The sequence below is a fragment of the Agelaius phoeniceus genome, chromosome 26 (assembly GCF_051311805.1).
Source record: "Agelaius phoeniceus isolate bAgePho1 chromosome 26, bAgePho1.hap1, whole genome shotgun sequence".
NCBI lineage: Eukaryota > Metazoa > Chordata > Aves > Passeriformes > Icteridae > Agelaius > Agelaius phoeniceus.
In genome coordinates, this window is record NC_135290.1 from 1,262,892 (window position 1) to 1,283,118 (window position 20,227).

General features: G+C 60.4%; 1 protein-coding gene across 13 annotated transcripts; it reads right to left on the minus strand.

Moving 5' to 3' along the window:
* Positions 1 to 322: 322 nt before the first annotated feature.
* On the minus strand, positions 323 to 19,936 carry UBTF (upstream binding transcription factor). 13 transcript variants are annotated; one of them, XM_077190792.1, is made up of 22 exons: positions 19,696 to 19,936; positions 15,756 to 15,889; positions 12,667 to 12,842; positions 12,306 to 12,389; positions 11,532 to 11,687; positions 10,794 to 10,858; positions 10,094 to 10,223; positions 9,545 to 9,655; positions 9,119 to 9,252; positions 8,424 to 8,565; positions 8,084 to 8,125; positions 7,289 to 7,402; positions 6,998 to 7,153; positions 5,857 to 6,012; positions 5,532 to 5,642; positions 5,354 to 5,442; positions 4,998 to 5,187; positions 4,696 to 4,743; positions 4,389 to 4,457; positions 3,883 to 4,029; positions 3,457 to 3,576; positions 323 to 3,070 (listed from the first exon to the last, which is right to left on the minus strand). In XM_077190792.1, exons 2-22 carry the CDS (start codon positions 15,811 to 15,813, stop codon positions 2,957 to 2,959), a joined length of 2,412 nt encoding a protein of 803 aa, XP_077046907.1. In that variant the 5' UTR covers positions 15,814 to 15,889; positions 19,696 to 19,936; the 3' UTR covers positions 323 to 2,956. The 13 variants fall into 13 exon arrangements, with proteins under 13 accessions (XP_077046907.1, XP_077046906.1, XP_077046909.1 ...); XM_077190791.1 differs by lacking the exon at positions 19,696 to 19,936 and adding an exon at positions 19,291 to 19,314; XM_077190794.1 differs by lacking the exon at positions 19,696 to 19,936 and adding an exon at positions 19,117 to 19,268 and having other exon boundaries at positions 10,103 to 10,223.
* Between the last annotated feature and the right edge of the window lie 291 nt (positions 19,937 to 20,227).

Here is a 20,227-nt window from a genome sequence, read left to right on the forward strand (position 1 = left end):
CGGAGCTCCCCCCTCGGTAAGGACCCCGAACCCCCCCCGGAACCCCCGAATGCCTCGGAACCCCCGGACCCCCGACCCTCATCCCTACATCCCCCACTGAGAGGTCCCAGTGAAATTCCAGATCCACGGACGCCTCCAGATCCCACCCTGCAAATCCCCAGTGCCACAGAGCCCCCAAAAATGAGCCCTAGGGGTTCCCTCCCACAGTGGATCCCCCCCCAAAGGGGATCCCACAGGAAGGAGGAAAAACACTCCTCACGCTTGTCCTTTTTTTTTTTTTCCTAAAGTTTTATTTTTTATAGTAATGACATGAGAACAGAAACATTATTTTTCACTTTATTATACAAAAAAAAAAAAAAGAGAAAAAAAAAGGAAAAACAAAAAACCCCAAAAAACTCAAAATTAAACAAAACAAAACAAAAAGAACAAAAACCCCAAGCAAATCGGGAAACCGGGGACGCAACCCCCGTGTCCCGCTCAGCCGTACAAATTCCGAGTCGGGATTATTATTATTTTTCTTTTTTTTTTTCCTTTTTTTTTTGTCTTTTTTTTAAACCTACAAAAACACTCTTTAAATATTAGAAAAAAAAGATGATTTTTTTTATCCTTTTTTTTTTTTTTTTGGTGTTTTTTTGCCTTTTTTTTTTTAACGTAATTCACAAGAACTTCCATCTAAAGGATCCCGGGATTTTGTGGCAGTGCCAAAATGCACTCAGGAATTCTCTTGCAGCGCAAACGTCTTTCCCCCCCCCTCCCAAATTGTCGGCGCTGTAAGAATTTTTCTTTTTTATTATTTCATTTTTTTTTACCTTTTTTTTTTTTAACAGAAAAAAAGGTGGGGGAAAAAAAAGGTGGGGTTTAATTTTTTTTTTTTGTCTTTTTTTTTTGTACTAAAAACACATCCACTAAAACACGACAGTGCTGGGTACATTCAGCAGAAAAAAAGGGATGGGGGGGGTTCCCCTTAGGGGATTTTGGGAGGGGCAGCGATTAAAAATTGGGATGAAAATGAAAGGAAAATCCCAAATGGATTGGAGTAAGTGGGAGGGGGAAGCAGAGGGACGGACAGATGGACACTGGGGGGGGTGGGGACACCATCTGGGTTCTCTCGGGGGCCCCGGTCCTGGGGGGACTCGGGGGGATTGTCCGTGCGGGAGCACCCGGCTTCACCCCCTTCCCCCATGTTTGGGGGCAGTTTGCCCAAAATGGTGTTTTCTCAGCCCAAACTGAGGCAAGGACAAGGGGGTGCTGCCCCCACCTTCCCCTCAGCACTGAGGGGGTCCCCAATGTCTTTGCAGGAGTTGGATTTGGGGTGCTGAGAGCAGCAAACCTGGGGGGCGTTACAGAGCTGGGGGGGAGGGACCCCTCAGAACCCCAAATCTGCAGCCCCCACAGCTTTGGGAGATTTGGGTGAAGAGAAAAATGAGAGAAACCCCCCCAGGCCCCCCACCCCTTCTCTGGGGCTCCCCAAATCCTGTCCCCCAGCCCAGCTCCTCTCCAGAGACAGGAAGGGAGGGGGGCAGAAGGAACAAAACCTGAGCCCCCCCCTAGTTAGAGTGGGGGTCTGGGGCGGGGTCCCCAATGACACTGGGTGGGTTTTTGGGGGGTGGCACGGGGTGGGGACAGAACCCTGCAGGGAGGTGCCGTGGGATTGCTGGTGCTCGTGTCTGCTTAAAAAAAGGGGGGGCCCTGCCAGGCCCCCCATGCACCCACCCCGGTCCCCGCGGCCCCATCCCCTACCCAGGAGGGGGCATTGAGCCCCCCAAAATAAACCCAAACCACACCAAAATTTACAGCATGGCCCGGGGGGGACATGAACTGGTGTTAACTGGGGCAAGGGGAGCTCTGGTGCCCCCCCAGGATTTGGAAGGAAGGGAGAGGAGCAGCTTCACCAGAGACAGAGAGGAAAACGGGGAGGTGGGGCAGGAGGGCAAGGAAAAAAGGGGAAAGGGGGGGGGGGGAAATGAAAAATAAAAGATGGATCTTTCTTGTTTTATAAAAAGGAAAAAAAACCAAAAACAACAACAACAAAAACAAAAAAAAAATTAAAATAAAATACAACGGCACAACAACCACCGACAACAGAGCGGGGGGGACCCCGCGCCCCCCCTTGGTCACGCTGAGCCGCCGGCCCCGGGCGGGGGCAGCCCCGGTGCCCCCCCCGCACACGCTCGGTGCCCCCCCCACACACTCACACGCTCGCACACACACCCACACCCCCCACCCCCCCGGGGACACGCGGGTCACCGTCACCGTCCCTGTCCCTGTCCCTGGCCGGCGCTCCCAAGTGCCGTGGATGTGGAGTTCCCGGGCAGCTCTCCCGGGGCAGCTTCCAGACTGTACAAGGTTTTTTTTGGGGGGTGGGGAGGAGCCCCCCAAGATGCTGGGGGTGCGCAGAGGGCAGGGGGGGCTGCGAGGAGGCATTGTCCCATCGGCTGAGTCCTGAGCCCCTCGGCTCGTGCTCCGCGCCCGCTGCCGGAGGGGCTGCGCGGCCAGGGGATTTTCTTCCCATTTCTGGGCTTTTTTGATAAAAAAAAAAGGTGTGGGGGGTGTTGTTGGTTTGTTTTTTGTTTGTTTTTTTTGTTTTTTTCCTGTGTGTTTTTCTTCTCTTTCTAGAAAGTCCAGAGCTGGTAGCGAGGGGGTTATGGGGGTAGGGATGGAGAGACACCCCCCTGGAAAGAATGAAATTCCAAAAAAAAAAAAATTCGCTTCCCCTCGGGAGTAAAGCAGGGGGCAGGGGTGGGGGGCTCTCTCCTCGCCCCCCAGCCTGGGGGAAGCAGCCCCTGATCCCCCTCCGTAGTGTGAGCTCGGCGGAGGGGTCCCCCCGGCCCCCGCTCCCCGCGCTGGGGGTGCCACGGGGGGGCAGGAGGAAGAGGAGGAAGGATTTTTGAGGGGCTGCAGGGGGATTTGGGACCGAAACCGAGAAACCAAACGACGTTACAAAGAGCTTGGCCGATCAGTTGGAGTCGGAGTCGGAGGAGTCCCCCGAGGAGGAGGAGGAACTGCTGCTGCCCTCTGAGTCGTTGTCGTCCTCATCCTCATCATCCTCATCCTCATCATCCTCGTCGTTCTGGGAGAGGGGTGGCAGAGAAGAGGGGGAGGTCAGGGCAGGGTTAGTCATCATCACCTCCTTGTCCCCTGCTCACCCTCCCCAAAGGGGTCCCACAGAGCAGGGCTGTGACCCCCACCCTCCCATCGCTGCCCCCGGGGGTCAGGGGGAGGAGAAGGAGGAGGAGGAAGGACACGGGCAGGAGCCAGGAGTGAGTTTAGCGAGGGCTCAGCTCGGGGGGGACGTGCCGGAGCAGCGCACGGGGTCCTGCCCTCACCTCTGCCACTGCCTCGCTACAGGATCCGAGGGAGGCTGCCCCACCCGCCTCGGGCCTCAGTTTCCCCCCTCTAAAGCCAGGGAAGGAAGAGGCGTGAGCTGAGACCAGCGAGGGGGTGGAAACACCTCACCTGTCCGGTGGCGAGCACAAGGCACGGACACGGTTTCTGCCCCCAGCGCCATCCAGCATAGTCTGATTTCAGTTGCACCGGTGTAAAGCTTTGACTCTGGTGACTTACTCGGCATTCACACTGGCGCAAACGGAGCCGAGACCAGACTCAGTATCTCCACCAGGAAAAAGACAGGAGATTTTTCTCTGCTCACTGGGGGCTCTGCACACCCCCCCGCACCTCTGGGTCCCGAGGCTGCTCCTGACTGCACCCCGCGGCTGCTCCTGGTGCCCTCCCCGGGAACTCCGGGGGGATCCTGCTCCCCTTCTTCTCCCCACGTCCCCCTGCTTCCCAGGGGGGGATTCCTCTGCCATGGATCTATCTGAGCCCCCCAGCCCAGGGGGAGGGTGAGGGGGGCCCTGTGCCCTCCCTGTGCCACGGCCTCACCTCGTCCCCGTCCTCGCTCTCCTCCTCGCTGCTGGACTCCGAGGAGTCGCCTCCTTCCTCTGACGAGTCACCGTTGTCATCATCGTCGTCCTCATCTTCATCGTCATCCTCCTCCTCCTCTTCCTCCTCGTCATCGTCCTCTGACTCCTGCGGGACAGGAGGGGCTTGGTGAGTTTCCAGACCTCCACACCCAGGGGTGCAGCTCCCACCCCATCGCTGACAATGCCCCTTTGGGTTCCTGCAGCCATTGAGCAGATCAGGTGATTCCCTACCCCACACCTTGCTGGGAGCCTTTCCCCATTTACACTGAAAAAGGGTCCCTGAGGAGGTACCAGGGTCAAAACCCGACCTGGATGGGTTCTGAGCAGGGATGTGGGGAGTTTCTGGTTTTGAGGACAGGGCAGGCAGCTGGAAGCACAAAGGATGCCTCAAAGAAGGGGTGTGGGTCTCCCCTGACACGCTCCCCAGGGAGGGATGGGTGGCCCCATGGGGCTGCTGTGACTCACCGACTTGGACTGCATCGTTGGCTTCATCTTGGGGTTGGGACCCCGGATCTTCCCTATGCTCTTGCGTTTCTGTGGGAACAAAACAAAGCTTTTTAGGGCTCAAGTTCAGCTCCTTCCCCGTGTCCAGCCCAGAGAAAACCCCACTGCTGAGCTGCCATGGGGACAAATCCCCACTGGAGGGGCTCTCTGGAGTGTGGCACATCCAAACCTCCCCCAGGACCGATCCTGCCCAGTCCCAAGCCCCCAGTTACCCCAGACATCCCAAACTCCTGGGATCCCAGCACAGCAGTGCCACATGGATACTCACATTGGAAATGTGTTCCTTGTACGCAGCCCGCTCCTGGGGCGAGAGGCTCTGTGGGGACAGGGACACAGTCAGGGATGGGAGGGCACCGAACAAATGGGGGATGGAGCAGGGAAGGGCTCTAGCACAGGGCACAGCCTCCCCATGTATGCAACTTTATCCTTTAAAGTTACAAAATGTCAAAAAATGGTCTGGAGGTGGTGGTTACCCGAGGAGGGGTGGGAACAGAGACCATGCCAAACATCATCCCAAAAAACCAAGGGATCATCCCAGTCTCCCACCAGGAATCAGGATCCAGCACCCACCTTGAGCCAGATGTCGAGGTGCACCTTGTACTGCTTCTGCTGCTCCTCTGCCAGTTTTTTGTAGTGGTCCTTCTGGCCCTGGGAGATGCGCTGCCAGCGGCTGCCGATCTCCACCATGCGCTCCTTCAGCGGGAGGTGGTTCAGCTCCCCGTTGGACAGGAGCTCCTGGGAGAACTTCTGGTAACCGTTCCTGCACGGGAGAGCGCAGGGACCGGGCTGGGACAGGGGGCACAGACAACCCAGGTGCCCAAAAACCCCGTCCAGCCACACCAGGGTCCAACCCACCCTCCCTCCTCTCGTTCCAGGCCCTTCCCTCTGGCACAGCCAGACCCAGTTTTTCACACCCAGGTACTCACATTGGGGGTTTCTTCGGCTCTCCCTGGAATTTCATTTTCTTGGTGGAGTTGGTGGAGCACGGAGGGGCTCGCATCTCGCTCAGCTCCCTCTGAGCCACAGGAGAGAGAGAGAGGGTCAGGGAGAGGGGCAGTGCTGGCTAAGGGACATGGTGAGGGGCAGGATGGGGCAGAGACCCACCTCGTATCGCTTCTGATCCTCCGCTGCCTTCTTGATCCACATCAGCTTCTCTTTCTTCTCCATGTTGTTCCAAGTGGCCTCCATGGCCTTCAGCGCTTTGCCCCGGTCGTTCTGTGGGACACAACCACCACGATGCATCAGGTGCACCCAAAAACCCTGGGACATTGGGGTGCTGCTGCTGGGGCACTGCTCCCCCTGGGACCCCCATCCTCCCCACAGCTCCCAGCCCAAATCCAGGTGTGAGAGTCAGAGAGAAATTCCTGGGAATTCTTGCTGGTGGGAGTGATGATCCCACCTCCAGCCCCCTTCCCAGCCCACTCCTCACCTTGAAACGAGCCAGGTAGTCCCCGATGACGCTCTGTTGCCAGATCTCCTCAGCAGTTTTGGGAGACTCAGGCAGCTTCCCACGCTCCTCCTTATCCGAGCCGTGCTTCTTCTCTGACTGCGCCTTCATCGCTGCCTCCCGCGCCTTGTACTTGGCCTGGGCAGGGGGCACAGGGTGAGGGGGCACGGCAGGGGCACAGCCCCCAGCACCAGGGGGACATGGAGCTCCCCCAGCACTGTCCCCACTGACTGCCCTCAACCCCATCTCGGGACTCCCCCTATCAGGAAAACCACCCAAGCCTTAAAACTGAGGCTCAAGGGCCCTCTGAGGTTTCTTTATCTGGTGGGTTTTGACCCCTCAGGTGATGAGAGGGGGAGGCACAGCCAGTGCCAACATTGGCACCTGTGTGACAGGTCTCTGAGATGCTCCAGGGGATGTTTGAGCCCCTTGGTGTAAGACAAGGACAGGAGCACCCCCTGCACTGCCCAAGATGCCCACAGGAGCAGTGGAGATGGAGAAGGAATACAGGGATGGTGATGGGGATGGAATACAGGGATGGTGATGGAGATGGAATACGGGGATGGTGATGGAGATGGAATACGGGGATGGTGATGGAGATGGAATACGGGGATGGTGATGGAGGAGGAATACAGGGATGGTGATGGAGATGGAGGAGGAATACAGGGATGGTGATGGAGGAGGAATACAGGGATGGTGAAGGAGAAGGAATACGGGGATGGTGATGGGGATGGAATACAGGGATGGTGATGGAGATGGAATACGGGGATGGTGATGGAGATGGAGGAGGAATACAGGGATGGTGAAGGAGAAGGAATACAGGTATGGTGATGGAGGAGGAATACAGGGATGGTGATGGAGATGGAGGAGGAATACAGGGATGGTGATGGAGGAGGAATACAGGGATGGTGAAGGAGAAGGAATACAGGGATGGTGATGGAATACAGTGATGGTGATGGAGATGGAATACAGGGATGGAGATGGAATACAGGGATGGTGAAGGAGAAGGAATACAGGGATGGAGATGGAGGAGGAATACAGGGATGGTGATGGAGGAGGAATACAGGGATGGTGATGGAGATGGAATACAGGGATGGAGATGGAATACAGGGATGGTACCCACCTTCTTCTTCTCGGAGAGGTCGTTCCACATGCGGGCCAGGAGCCGGGTCAGCTCGCTCTCTGACAGCTCCGGCCGCTCCTCCTGCAGCTGCTTCCGCTTCTCCTCCGAGAAGATGAACATGGCTGAGATGGGCCTCTTGGGCTTCTCTGAGCTGGCCTGAGGGGGCACACGGGGCTGTGAGGGGGCGAGCCCATGCAGGGACCACAGCCCCCAAAGCCCCTTGAGATGCACAACCCCAGCCCAAGGCTCTGGCAGGTGCTGCCCCCATGTCCCTCCCGGGGCTGCTCCCACCTTGCCGGTCTCTGGTGAGGATTTTTTGGATGCAGGACTCGTCGCCCCTTTCCGGTTGCTGCCCAGCATCTTCTCCTCGCCCAGCACCCGCTGCTGCTCCTCCTCGGGCAGGCTCTGGGTGGCACAAGAGGAGAGACATCGTTAGACAGCCCAGTGCTAATGAGGCCTTGAGGCAATGGGGGAATAGGGACTCTGGGGAAGGGGATACTTGGGTGTCCTGATCCACATCCTGTCCCACTCAGGACCAGCATCTGGAACTGCACATGTACAGACTGGGGTTCCCATGCTGTCACCCCCTATCTGGGCAGTTCCTCTCCCCCAGCTCAGCCATTTCTCAGTGAAAGCAGGTGGGCAGGTGCCTGGGTCTGGGCACACCCCTGGGTTTTCCACCCCGTGGCCCTGCAGCCGCAGCCGGGGCCGCGTCACATCCGCCCGGGGACGGGGACGGCGCTGGGGTGGCCTCGGTGCGGCTCCCCCGCCCACGAGGGAAGGAAGTGAGAGGCTGCACAGCCACAGCCACTGAAGAGCCTCCCCTCCAGCTCCAGTCCACTGCTCATCTCAGCTGGGGGCCCACTCTCACCTCCCAGTGCCCGACTGGGTCAGGCATTAGGACAGACAGAAGGACAAGGCTATGTGCGACCACCTGCACAGCACCCACAGCTGGGCCCAGACATGTTTTGGGGGAGCAGAGAGGGCAGCTGCCCATTTAAGTCATCCCAATTCCTGGGCAGAGTTCCCCATTCCCAGATTTGGGATCTCCAGCACCTGATGGCTGAGCACCCCCTCCTCACTCACCTCCAGGAAGCGGAGCAGCTCGATCTCGTAATCTTTCTTTTTCTGGAAGGAGATGGACACGCGTGGTCACACAGAGATCCCTCACTCCATCCCTGCCCCTTGCAGCCCCTGACCCAGCCCCAATCCCTTGGCAACAGCACCCTCCACCTGGACCATGTTTGTCCCACACAGGAGACAGGATCCAGGGAGGTGACCAAGGACCTCAAGGAGAATGGGTGATGCAGACCAGCACAGGGACTGAGGAAAGGTGAGGGCTTTGTTTCCAGGAATATTTGTAGCCCAGACTCTGCACTGGTGCCCACCTGCCTCTTGCCCTACCTGTCCATCCTCAGCCACTCACCTGGTCACATTTTTTGTGGTAGGCGTCCTTTTCCTTCTGGGAGAGCAGCTTCCACTGCTGGCTGCACAGCACCATCCGCTCCGTGCTGGGCACGTCTTTCATGTTGGCCATCAGCTCTGCACAGTACAGGGAGTAGCTATTCCTGAAAAACCCACAGAGGGACCCAGCGTTAGGGAAAACTTGCCCCTGTGCAGCTGCCTCAGTGCAAAAAGCCTCCCCCAAACCCCCCAGCTAGGTTGCACCAGGCAAGGAAGTGAAGTGCCTGTGTTTTAGGGCAGCTGGGTGCTGGATCACCCCCTAAAAGCCTGTAAACCTCACACAGATGCTCCCCAAAATGTGTACTTGATGTATATTTAAGGACTGGTTTAAAGGGATCATCTTTAAGCCTGGAAAAGCCCTCTAAGGTCATTAGTCCAACCATGAACTAACACTGCCAAGCCCACCACTAAACCATGTCCTCAAGTGCCACATCCACAGTTTTTGAACCCTTCCAGGGATGGTCACTCCACCACTGCCCTGGGCAGCCTGTTCCCAGGCTTGACCATGAAAAATGCATCCTATAAACCCCATGTAACCCCTCTGTGTCTGTGACACCAGAAGTTATCTGGGCTCCCCAAGCCCAGCAGAGTCCGGTTTCCTCTCTGGCAAGAACCAGCATCCCCGCAGGCCGTGGCTCCAGGAGGGACAGGACTCACGGGGGAGGCTTCGTGGGTCGTCCGTCGAACTTGTCCTTGAGCTGCCTCTCGGCCTTGGTGAGGGTGGAGCGGGTGATTCCCTCCTCGCTGATGTTCAGCTCCGGGTGCTTCTGGATGTAATCGCGCATGATCTCCTGTGGGAACGGAGAGCGGTCAGAGGGGCTGCCACCCCCGCCTGCCGGGCCCGGAGGAGGAGGAGAGAGAAGCCAACCATTGCCCTAATCCTGTGCCCTGGGATGCTGCTGCTGCTGCTGCCTGCCCCGCACACGGCTGGAGAGACAGGGCTCACACTCACTAGGGACCTGCCAGGACCTGCCTGATCCCCACGCTGCCTATCGGGAGAGGCCCCGCAGGGCTGGGATGCAGAGAGGCTCGGAGTGAATGTTGGGACCAGTGTGGAGGGGACCGGGTGAGGCTGCTCCCTACCTCGTACTCCTTCCGCTGTTCCAGGGCCTTATGAATCCATTTCAGCCTCTTTTTATCCGAGAGTTGAGACCACTGCTTGCCCAGCGACTCTTTCACCTCCTTCGTGGTGGCCTGAAAACCCAAAGCCAGAGGTGAGGGCAGAGGGGTAAAATCCAAAAAAAAAAGAGGGATGAAAAAATATGAAAAAATGGCAAAAAAAATGGCGTGGCCTGCTGGGGCCTGACAGCAGCCAGCATGGGGTGGCTGGGAGCCGTGGGGGTGTGTGGGAGTGGGGGGCATGGCCAGAGGTGGATGTCTGTGCTGGAATCCTTTCCTTTTCCTGCCCTGACTCAGGCTGTGGTCACCCCTTCCTGGCAAAAAGTGGGGGCTGGATCCCTGAGCCTCTTCCAGGTGTGCAGAGCCCCTCCTTACCTGGGTCCAGGCTCCGGGAGCTGCTAGCGGTGTCCTCCATCCCGACCCCCTGAAATGCTTCTCTCCCTTCCCCCTCCTGCCCCCAGCAGCGGGGTCCAGGACCCCCCAGCACTCACACTCGCACTCACTCCCACCCACCGTACTCACATCTGGACGCACTTTCAAGTAGATCTTCTTCTCGTGGTTGTACCACAGCTGCTGGGGGGTCTTGGGCTTCTCGGGGACGTCGGATTTCTTGGCGTTCTGGATGAGGTCCGGGTGGTCTTCCCTTCAGCAGGAGGGCAGGTGGGGAAGGGAGAGCGTCAGGGAGGTGGCAGTGGCAAGGAGAGCATCCCTAAACCTCACTGCAGGGCAGAGCCTCCATGGGCTCAGGTGCTGGGGGGTCCCCAAAAAGAGCGGGAGGGTTTTAGGACAGATTTAAATTTGTTCCTCCTTGGGGAGCATTGGCTACAGCTCAGCTACAACCCTGAAGCAGCAGCAGGTCATTGGGAGTGCCAGGATCCACCTGGATCACAGCAATCATGTCCGAGAGGAAGGTCTGGAGTGACTGGGGGGGCACTTCAGCTTTTATCAGTGCTGGTGGCAGGGCTCCTGTCCCTACCTCACAGACCCTGACCCCAGAGCATGGCTGGTCCTCTGCTCTGCCCCTCATCCAGTCTCCCAGCCAGAGGGTTGCTCTCAGACACCTTTTCCTTGCTTTCTTTTTGCTGAATTCCCCCTTCTCTTCAAGCCAAAAGCCCATCAGGGCTTCCTCTGTGAGCTATGCACAGGAGGGCAATGTGGATCTGCCTGGCGGAGCCTGGGGAAATATGGGGGGGGGGTGAGGCTGCCTGCTCACCTGAACCTCGCCAAGTTCCTCTCAAACTCCTGCTTCTCTCGCTGGAAGTCCTGGATGTATTTCATCTGGGGACACAAAGCCACCACAGAGGTGGAGAGGGACGTCAGCACCAGGGAACAGGCAGGAAGACACATCCCTATCCACCTGGCTACCCCAAGAGGGACTCAAGGGCTCCCCAGCCCATGGAATGGTCCTGCAGAGGGTTTCCAGCCTGCCCGAGACTCAGCAGCCCTGGGAAAGGGCACAGCAGGACCTTGTGCCTTGGATTTTTTCCTGGACACCCCAGAGTTAAAGCTGGGCACCCCTCAAAGCCCTGCCCAGGCTCTGGCATCTCTAGGTGGGCAGATCTCTGCTCCCAGCCTCTCCCAGAGCCCGTCCCTGTGTCCCTCACCCGGACAGGGTAGCACAGTGGGGCGTGTGCCTTGACCCCTTTAAACACAGATCCACCCAGTGGCAAAGCCACCATCCAGGTCCGTCAGGAAGAGACGGACCCACGGACAGACCCAACCGGCCTCCACCCCAGGGATCCTGGGAACCAGGACAGGAAAAGCCAAGGAAGTCTTACAGGTCTGACAGGACTAAAGGAACACCTGGCTTCTCCTGTCGAGAGCTGCATTAAGCCCTCGCCAGGCAGAGCTTGAGCTCTGCTGGTTTTACTGGAAGAGCTGAGCAGAGCCCAGCATACAGAGGCCCATGGTGGGAAGGGGCTTGCTGACCCCTCCCTCACCTCTCCCATACCTTTTTCTTCTCGGGAAGCTCCTTGTATTTTTTGGACAGGATCTTGGTGAGATCCAGGTTGCTCATTTCGGGGTGAAGCTTGGCGTATTTGGCTCGCTTCTCCATGAAGAAGCGGAAATAGGGAGTCAGGGGCTTCTTGGGGAAGTCGGGGTGTTTCTGGGGAGACAGCAGAGTGGAGGACACTGAGCATGGAGCTGGCAGCACCACTGGGACACAGCCTAACCCATGGCTCCCCAGACCTGGGGGCTGCCTCCATCCAGCCCTGCTGGTGACCCAGGCACAGCAGGAAAGGAGGGGGAAACTGCTGGGAACAAGGGCTCCCCAAGAAACTACAGCATCCCATGGCTGGGAACTTTGGGAGCAGCCTCCAGCCATCCAGAGCTGCCAGCACAGAACAAGAGGGGACACTGGGGCAGGAGGAGGGGATGGGACCCAGCTTCCAGGGATGGACCATTGGCTGCCCCAGGGCCACCCAGCTGAAAGCACCCGGCAGGCCAGGAATAGGACAGCAGCTTCCAGCCCCTCTGGAGCTAAACTTGGATGCAGGCTGCCAGCAGTACAGCCAGCAATATTAAATGTACCCAGGAGTTGGCCCAGAGCCACAGCCTCCGGAGCCTTGGGCAGCCGGACACCAGGATTAGGGGCACTGAGGTGCCTGCAGGGGCTCCCACAGCGGAGCCACGTGGATCTGAGGTGCCACAGGGACAACAGGACCACATCCTGGGGAAATGTGGGGTCACCCTTTAGGGACTGAGCCTAATTCCTGCCAAATACCTTGAGCTTTTTGCCTTTGTAAGGATTCTTCACATGCTCTTCAGCGTCCATTATGAGCTCTGTGAGGGTCCGGAATTTCCTCACCTGTGCAGGAAATGAAGACACAAAGACTTGAATAGGGGGCAGGGCAGATCTCCAGCATAGCAGAAAGGCCACTGGGTTTTGTAATGCCACCCCAAAAATGACAGATCCCAGCCCCTCTGAGGGGGTCACAGCTCTGACAGCAGCGGGATGGTGGTGGCACCAATGGCCGAGGGTTCTGGGCACTCAGCTTGGACAATACCAACAGCCCCAGGAATGTCAGTAGGACACTCAGACCCTGCCACAACGCCCCCAGGAAGCCCCATGCGGTGTCAGTTACCTCATTAGAGATCTCCATCCACTTCATCTTGCACATCTCCCCTGAGAAGTCCTTGAAAGCCACTTTTTCCCAATCCAGGTGGGACTCGGTGGTTTTGAACTTGCTCCCGTCGTTGGAGGGCAGGTTATTCTTCATGCACTCCAGGAGGGTCAGCATGTCCTCCTGTGACCAGCGGTCTGAGCAGTGAGAAACACGATCAGCCAGGGGCAGGAAGCCTTTTCCCTTCCCTTTTCCCTTGCCTTCCCTTCCCAGCAGGACACCGGGACTACAGCTCCCGGCGTGCCGCTCCGGACCGCACGCCAGGACACGTAATCTCCACATGCTGCCTCTCGAGATTAAAGATCAAAGGGACGTGGCTGTTTCCATCACCCTCGAGCAACTCTCTACGGGCCAAAACAATCTGGGCAAATCTAGAAATTCCACTCGGTGCAAACCAGAGAGACTCGCTCATCCCTGAAAACCATCAGATAAGGGATGGCTCTGCTGCATGGGAGCAGAGGGCTATAGCATACCCCTGACATGGGAGCAATGAGCTCTCCAGCCAAGCAGGAAGCAGGGAAACCCACTTTCTACGTGGATGTGTCCAGAGCAACTGGAAAACCTCAGCGTTGCTTTTCCTGCACCTCAGAGAGCTTTGTGATCACCTGGGCCCAGCTCCACCGTGACCTCTGCCAAGGTCAAAGCTCCCAGATCACAAAGTGACGGGGGGCAGAGCCCAGCACAGTCCCCCTGTCTCACAGAAGGGTCCCTGACAGTGCAGGATGATGTTCATGCCACCCCAACATCCCCCAAACTGCTGGGAGGAGCATCCCCAGCTCCCATAGGAATGTGCTACTGCAATGGTGGGATGGGCACGTGGCAAAGCCAGAGAGCCTGGAGCAGCCTGGAGGCCAGGACAGGCAGCAGCACCGTGCTGGGACAGGCAGCAGGCAGGATATCCCAGCCCTGAACGCCTCATCCTGCCCCAACCTTGGGGCTGCTTCCTTGCCAGGGGAATTCCTCCCTGCTTCCACGCCAGCAGGGCAGCACAGCCCAGGGTGCTCTGCAAACATGGGTGGCCCTGGGGAATGCAGCGGGGCCTGGGAGCGGAAGGAAAATTCCCTGGGGATGGGCTGGAGGAGGAGCAGAGCCCGGAGCCACCCGCCCACGCAGCCCTGGCTGCCTCAGCCCGGGATGGGCACCCGGGATTCCCGCAGCACAGGACTGGCTCACCACGGCATTCCCTGCCTCACGCCTCTGCCAGGTGAAGGCTGAGGTGTTTGGGGCTGCCTGTGGGACATGGAGCCCCCCAGAGATGGGGACAGGGTGGCTCGTGATGGATCTGAGTGGAGCATCTCTCCCTCCATGTCCAGGAATGAAACCAAGCTCCCAGAAATATCCAGCTGCACAGATTTCTCCGGCTGCAGCTCTCCTTCCACTCAAGGCTCAACATGAGGAAAACCACCTCCACCTCCTGCCCTTGCAGGGGTCTGGGGAAGGACAATTCCCCTGGATTCCCAAATCCAAACAAGGGATGTTAAAGGACAGATGGTACCTGGTGAAGGGAGCATAGCCAGGACATGACCCCCCCCTCCTCCCATTTCCCTTCCTGGACCTGCCTGGTTCAGGGTCAAGGCAGGAACAGTCTGGGATCCAGCTGGTCCCTTGAGTGACCTCATTAGGAATTAATAAGGAGGGAGAAGACAGAAAGAGCCCCCCTGGAAAGCGAGGGCCTGGTGGCTTGGGGTGTGTCCCCATGCTCATGGCTTCATCCCAAAACACCACGAGGAGGCAAAAGAGATGGGAAACTCCCATTCCCTAAAGAGCTGGGGGAGATCAGAGCTGGGGGAGGGAGAACACAGCCCCAAATTCTGTCTTCCTGTTTTTCCCGTCCACTTTCCAAGCCTCCCAGGCAAGGACCAATGAGGCAGAACAGGGATGGGAAGCTGGTGCCAACTTTACTTGCAGAAATCAGGAGGAATTACCAAAAGCAGCACAGCCACAGAAATCCAGAGGGGATGGAGTAGAGGATGAGACACCCCCCCAAACCTGCCCCCATCAAGCCCAGTGCCTCAGTTTCCCCCTTGAATACAGAAACACCTGGAGACCTTTGGCCCTGTGTGAACCCCCTGCTGGCACAGAGCCGGAATAACCACATCCCAAAGGAAAACATTAAAAACCAGTGGAAACATCCCAAAAATCCCTGCTGGCAGCAGGGTGGGGACAACAGGGACCCCTACACTCAGCCCTCCATCCCTCTGTTCCCCACCCCTCAAGCTGGGGCATGCTGAGGAACGCTGGAATTGCGGCGCTCACCCACCAGGATGAATGGGGCTGTCTGTGCCCTGGGACCGATTTATCCCGGCTCTCCTGGCACCGGCCGGGCCGGGTCTATATTAGGAAAGCTGCCCCGGTGTAATTAAATCCATCTCAAGTCCCGGAGAAGGACACGTGCTCGCCCGGGTTCGCTCGAGGCAACAACCCCGACTGCAGCAGGGAAGGAGGAAAACGGGGGGACCCGGCAGGTGTGAGGGGCTGGACAAGGCTCCACAGGTTTGGGGGACCCAGGGGGTTTTTAAGGGGTGGAGTGGCAGAGCCCTGCGAGCTGCCCTAAACAAACATCTCTCTTGTTTCCCTTGTTTTCCTGCTCCTTTTCCAATAAAAGCTGAAGCTCTGATGTCATGCTGGGGTCTGGAAGCTGGAGGCCCAAGGTAACGGCTCGGCTTTTAATGCAGCCCAGATGTGAGCAGGGAGGGCAGCACCTCTGTGCCAGCCCCCCCTTCCCAATCCCCCCCAAGAGCATCCCAGTGCCAAGGGGCTGCTGGTGCACTGGAGCATGAATCCCTGTGCTCATACACATGTGTGTGTGTGTGTTCCCCGTGGGGGATCAGAACTCGGAGAGGCAGATTCCCCCCCACCTCAACCCGCTGGCAGCCAGGATCACGGATCCTCCATCCCTCCTCCCTCTCCATCCCTCCTCCTCTGCCATCCCTCTGAGAAAAGGGGCGCTCTGAGGTTTATTTATTATTATTTTTAAGCGTGGCAGCAGCATTCCTCTGGGAGCACGTGCTTGGGGGGGGGGGGGGGGGGGGGGGCTGCCGGGGGCTCACCTTGGTTTTTGGGAGCTGTCATTTCCAGGTCTGCAGGGCACTCAGCTTCGCCGTTCATCCTCCACCTGCCTGTGCCCAGCACGGTCCCGCCGGCTCCCTCCTCACCCTCTTCCCGAAATCACTCCGGCACAGCTCTGCAAGGAAAAGGAGAACCCTGCTAGGCATCCCCACCATGATGGGGGGCCCCCAACTCCTAACAGGGAGTGGGGGAAATGTGATCCACCCATCCTCTCCATTCCCAGTGAATGAGTGCAGGAATATCCCCTCCCACCCACCCCTGTGAGGTCTGGGGAGAGCTCCAGCATGGGGGATCCTTCGTGGTGATGTGACCCCCACGTTGGTCAGGAGTGGAGAAAAGGGGTGTGTGGGCAGGGGAGAAGGGTCCAGGGGTTTGTCCCCAGGGTGGAGGGTAGGATCTGAGAGGGATCCCCATAAATCCCAGAGGAGACAGGTTCAAGGTGGCTCCCTGGGGTGGGTGGGATCCAAAAACCTGGGATCAAGACAATCTGACGCAAGAGGGCTCCAAGGGATCTCCTGTAAGGGGGTTCGCTCCCCCCACTGCAAAATGGGGGTTTCAAAGGAAGGCCCACCACAGATCCAGCAAAATCCTCCCCAGAGGTGGGGACATGCTTGGAGAAGAGAGAGGTGCCCCAGATCCAAGGGAGCTGGGGGGGCATTTGGGGACCTCGGGGGGATTCAGGGGTCTCCAGGGGAGGAGAACAAGCTAGAGGAAAGTATTTCAACAGGGGGGACTCCAGGGGAAGGATGCCCTCAGACCCCATGAGGAAGAATCTTATGTCTCCATGGGGAAGGATAACCTAGGGAGGGAGACCCCAAAACTTGGTGGGGGGGTTGGCAGGACAGTAGCCTGGGGGGATCCCCACGGGGGATTCCACTGGGGGAGCCCCTGGAGGGCAGAGCGGGCAGGAGGCCTCAGGGGGATCCCCTGAGGGCCAGGCCGCAGGCCTGGGGGGCAGAGCAGGCCCAGGCCTGGGGAGGGGCTGGGCCTGGGGGATCCCGGGGCAATCCAGGCTTGGGGGGGCCCTGCGGAGGGGGTCCAGGGGCTTCGGGCAGAGCCGGGCCCTGGGCCTGAGGGAGGAGCACCCGGGGACGGCCCAGGGGTGCAGAAAGCCCGGCAGCATCCGGGATGGCCCCGGGGGAGATGAGCTGCGGGAGGGGAATGCGGGAGCACCGCGGGGTGCAGGCCCCGCCAGGCCCGGGGGCCGGGCCAGCCCCGGCGGGGCCGAATGTGGGACCACCTGAGGGAGATCCGTCCTGGGGGGCTGCGGGATCACCTGGGGGCGGGTGAGGGGCGCTCAGACCCCTCCAGCGTGGGAGCGAGGATCGCCCGGGGCGGGATGAACCCTGAAGGGATTGGGGGGGAACCGCTCCAGGCTTGGATCAACCCCCGCGGGGGGCGGACCTAGGACCACCCCCGGGGCCGGCCGAGGGATCGCCGCGGGGTGGGATCAAGCCCGGCCCCCGGGCGGTGTGAACGCGGGGATCGCCCCGCGGTGGGAGCGGGGGATCGCAACCGGAGGGGGGGGGGGGGGGGGGACGCGTGGGGGTGTCGCGAAAGGCGGGATCGCGACAGGGGGAGGGATCCGTGGGATCATGGCGGGGCGGGGCGGTGCGCGCGCACCGGGATCCCCGGGGGGCGCGCGGGGAGGGGGTGCGGGATCCCCCCGCGGGGGAGCCGGGGGGGGGGGAACCGGATCCCGCGCCCGGAGGGGGGGAGGAGGAGGAGGCGGGGGAGGAAGGGGCCGGGCCGGCGGGCGGAGGCGGGGAGCCCGCACATGCCCTGCGCCGCCGGCCAGCTCCAGTCTCCTCCTCCAGCAGGCAGCAGGAACCGGGTGGGACCGAGCGCGGGCGGCCCCGGCGGCGCCTCCCCCGCCCCCGGTTCCCACCCGGGCGCCAGCGAGCTGAGCGCCCCCCCCCCCTTTTTTTTTTCTTTCCCTCCAACAACACCCGGGCAGACAATGGAAGGCGAGTTCGGGGGGCCGGGGGTACGGAGAGGGGCCGGGGGAACGCGGAGCGCTCCCCCGGCCCCTCTCCGCACCCCCGGCCCCCCGGAGCGATGCGATGCGCTGCTTCATCCCCCCCCCTCACCGCATCCCCCCCCGCATCCCCCCATCGTTACCGGCCGCTCTCCGCCGCGGCACACAATGGCCGGGCTGCGCCCGCCTCCGCCCGCCGCTCCTTCCCCTCCACCCGCGGTTATAAAGCCGAGACAAACCCACCTCTCCGGGCTGCTAAGGGGGAGGAGGAGGAGGAGGAGGTGGTGGTGGAAGAAGGAGGGAGGAGGTTGGAGGGGGGGGGGTGTGGGGGGGAGCTCTAACCGAGCCGCCGCAGCCCCAACCCCGCCGCCGGAGCCGCTGGGGGAAGAAGAAGAAGGAGAAGGAGAAGAAGGAGGAGGAGGAGGAGGAGGGGGAAGGGGGGGCGGGGATGCCCGGCTGGGGGCGGCCGGGCAGCTGCAGCGAGCCGGGCGAGGGCAGCGCGACCTCCCCGCACCGACCCCCGGGGAGCGGCTCCTACCCGATCCTCCCCCCCTCTCTTTTTCCCCACCGCCGCCCCCTCCTCGCTTTTCCTTCCCTCGTTTTTCCTTTCCTTTCCTCCCTTTCTTACCCCCCTCTTTTCTCTCCGCGACCCCTCCTCGAGCCCGCAAACACCCACCCACCCAGCGGGGGGCTGGAGCCCCGCTCCCGGTCCGGAGGGAAGAAAGGAAGGGAAGGGGGGTGAAAGGCGGAAAAAAAAAAAAAAGGGGGGGGGGAGGAAAAAAAAATATAGATAAAAAGAAAATAAGGAGAAAAAAGGGATAAAGAGGGGATAGAGCGAGGATAAGGGGAGATGAAGCGCGGGGGGGGTCGGCCGAGCCCCGGCACGCACCGGCGGAGCGCGGCGCCCAGCTCCCGCCGCGGCGCGGGACTCACCCGGGCTCGGGAAAAACAAGCGGGCAGCGCTGGAAGCCTGCCCCCGAAATCCAGCTGCGGCACCGGGGAGGAGGGAGGGAAGGCGAGCGGGAAGGAGGGAGGGAGCGAGGAGGAGGAGAGGGAAGGGAAGGGAAAAAGGAGGGAGAGAAGGGGGGGGCACACCGGGGCCGCCGAGCCGGGCGCTGCCCCCCGCCCCGAGCCCCAGCGCGGTGCCCCCCGCGGGCGGGCGAGGCGGGCGAGCCCCGGCGGTGGCGGCGGCGGCTTCCTGCCCGCGGGGCCTGCGCGAAACCAGCCTTTCTAAAAAAAAAAAAAAAAATATTCTCTCTTTTATATTTATCTATCTATCTCTCTCTCTTAAAAAAAAAAAAAAATCGCTCCGGTGGGCGCGACCCCCTCCCCGTTCCCGTCGGAGCGGCGGCGGAGCGCCTTACCGAGCCCGGAGCGCGGCGGTGGCGGCGGCGGCAGCGGGAGCCCGGGGAGGAACAAAGCGCCTCCTCCAGCCCCGCCGGCGGAGCGGCGCGGCGGCGAATGGCGAGCCCGGGCGGCGGGCACGGCGCGGCGCGGCGGGGCACGGCGGCGGCGGCTCCCCCGGCGCGGGCACGTACCGGCGGGGCCGCCGCTTTGGGGGGCGGCGGGGGCTCGGGGCTCGCTCGGCGGGGCCGGGGCGGGGGAGCGGCGGTTGAACGGCGGCCAGCTCTGCAGCGCTGGCCCCGGGCGTGGACGCGCTCCAGTCCCCGCAGAGACGATCGCGCTTTCCCCCGCCTCCATGGCGCTGCGTTCGCTCTTCCAATCAGCCGGGCTGAGCGCGCCGGGATCCGCCGGGATCTCCCCGCCAGCCCCGCCGCCCCGCCGCCGCTTTCCGCCGGGTTTTTTATTGCTCTTTGCTTTTGCAACACTGTGGTGAGAAGAAAAAGAGGAGGAGGAGGAGGAGGAAGGAGAAGAGGAGGGAAAGGAGGGGGGGGTGGGGTGGGGGGGGGGAAGGGAGGAAGAAAAAAAAAAAATCTCCTTACATGTGCAACAATCCTCGGCCGGCGTTTGCATAAAGAAAAAAATAAAAAAAATAGGGGGGAAAAAAGAGAGATGAGGGGGGAAAAAAAAAATAAAGGGGGGGAACCGGGAAGGGGGGGGGGGTGGGGGGGGAGCCGAGCCGGGCCCCCACGGCACGGCGGGGCCGCGCTCCTGCCCGCCCCGCGGCCCCGGGACACGGCGGCGGGGGGGGCTCTGCCCGGCGGGGCGGGCGAGGGGCAGCTTCCTCCCCTCCTCCCTCCCTCCGCTCCCTTTCTCTCCTCTCCTCTCTCTCTCTCTCCCTCTCTCTCTCTCTCTCTTAATTTTTTTTAATGGAATTTCTCCAACTCCACCTTTGTTGTGCTGGGCGTCATTCCCCGCAGCCAATCCCGGCCGGGCAGCGCCTGCACATTCCCGGCCATCCCGGCTGCCGGCACAGTACGGGCCATCCCGGGCTGCTTCCGTGCCCCCGGCCGGCCCGGCGGCCGCCGCGGTACCGAGCACCCCCGCCGGTACCGGCAGCTCCCGTAGCACCGA

Excerpts from the sequence above, each read along its gene's own strand:
- UBTF (XM_077190792.1), bottom strand. The coding sequence starts at position 15,813 with ATGAACGGCGAAGCTGAGTGCCCTGCAGACCTGGAAATGACAGCTCCC. Across the intron at positions 8,126-8,423 it reads ACCACAAAAAATGTGACCAG|AAAAAGAAAGATTACGAGAT; the intron begins GTGAGTGGCTGA and ends ATCTCCTTCCAG. Across the intron at positions 5,443-5,531 it reads AGGATCAGAAGCGATACGAG|AGGGAGCTGAGCGAGATGCG; the intron begins GTGGGTCTCTGC and ends CCTGTGGCTCAG.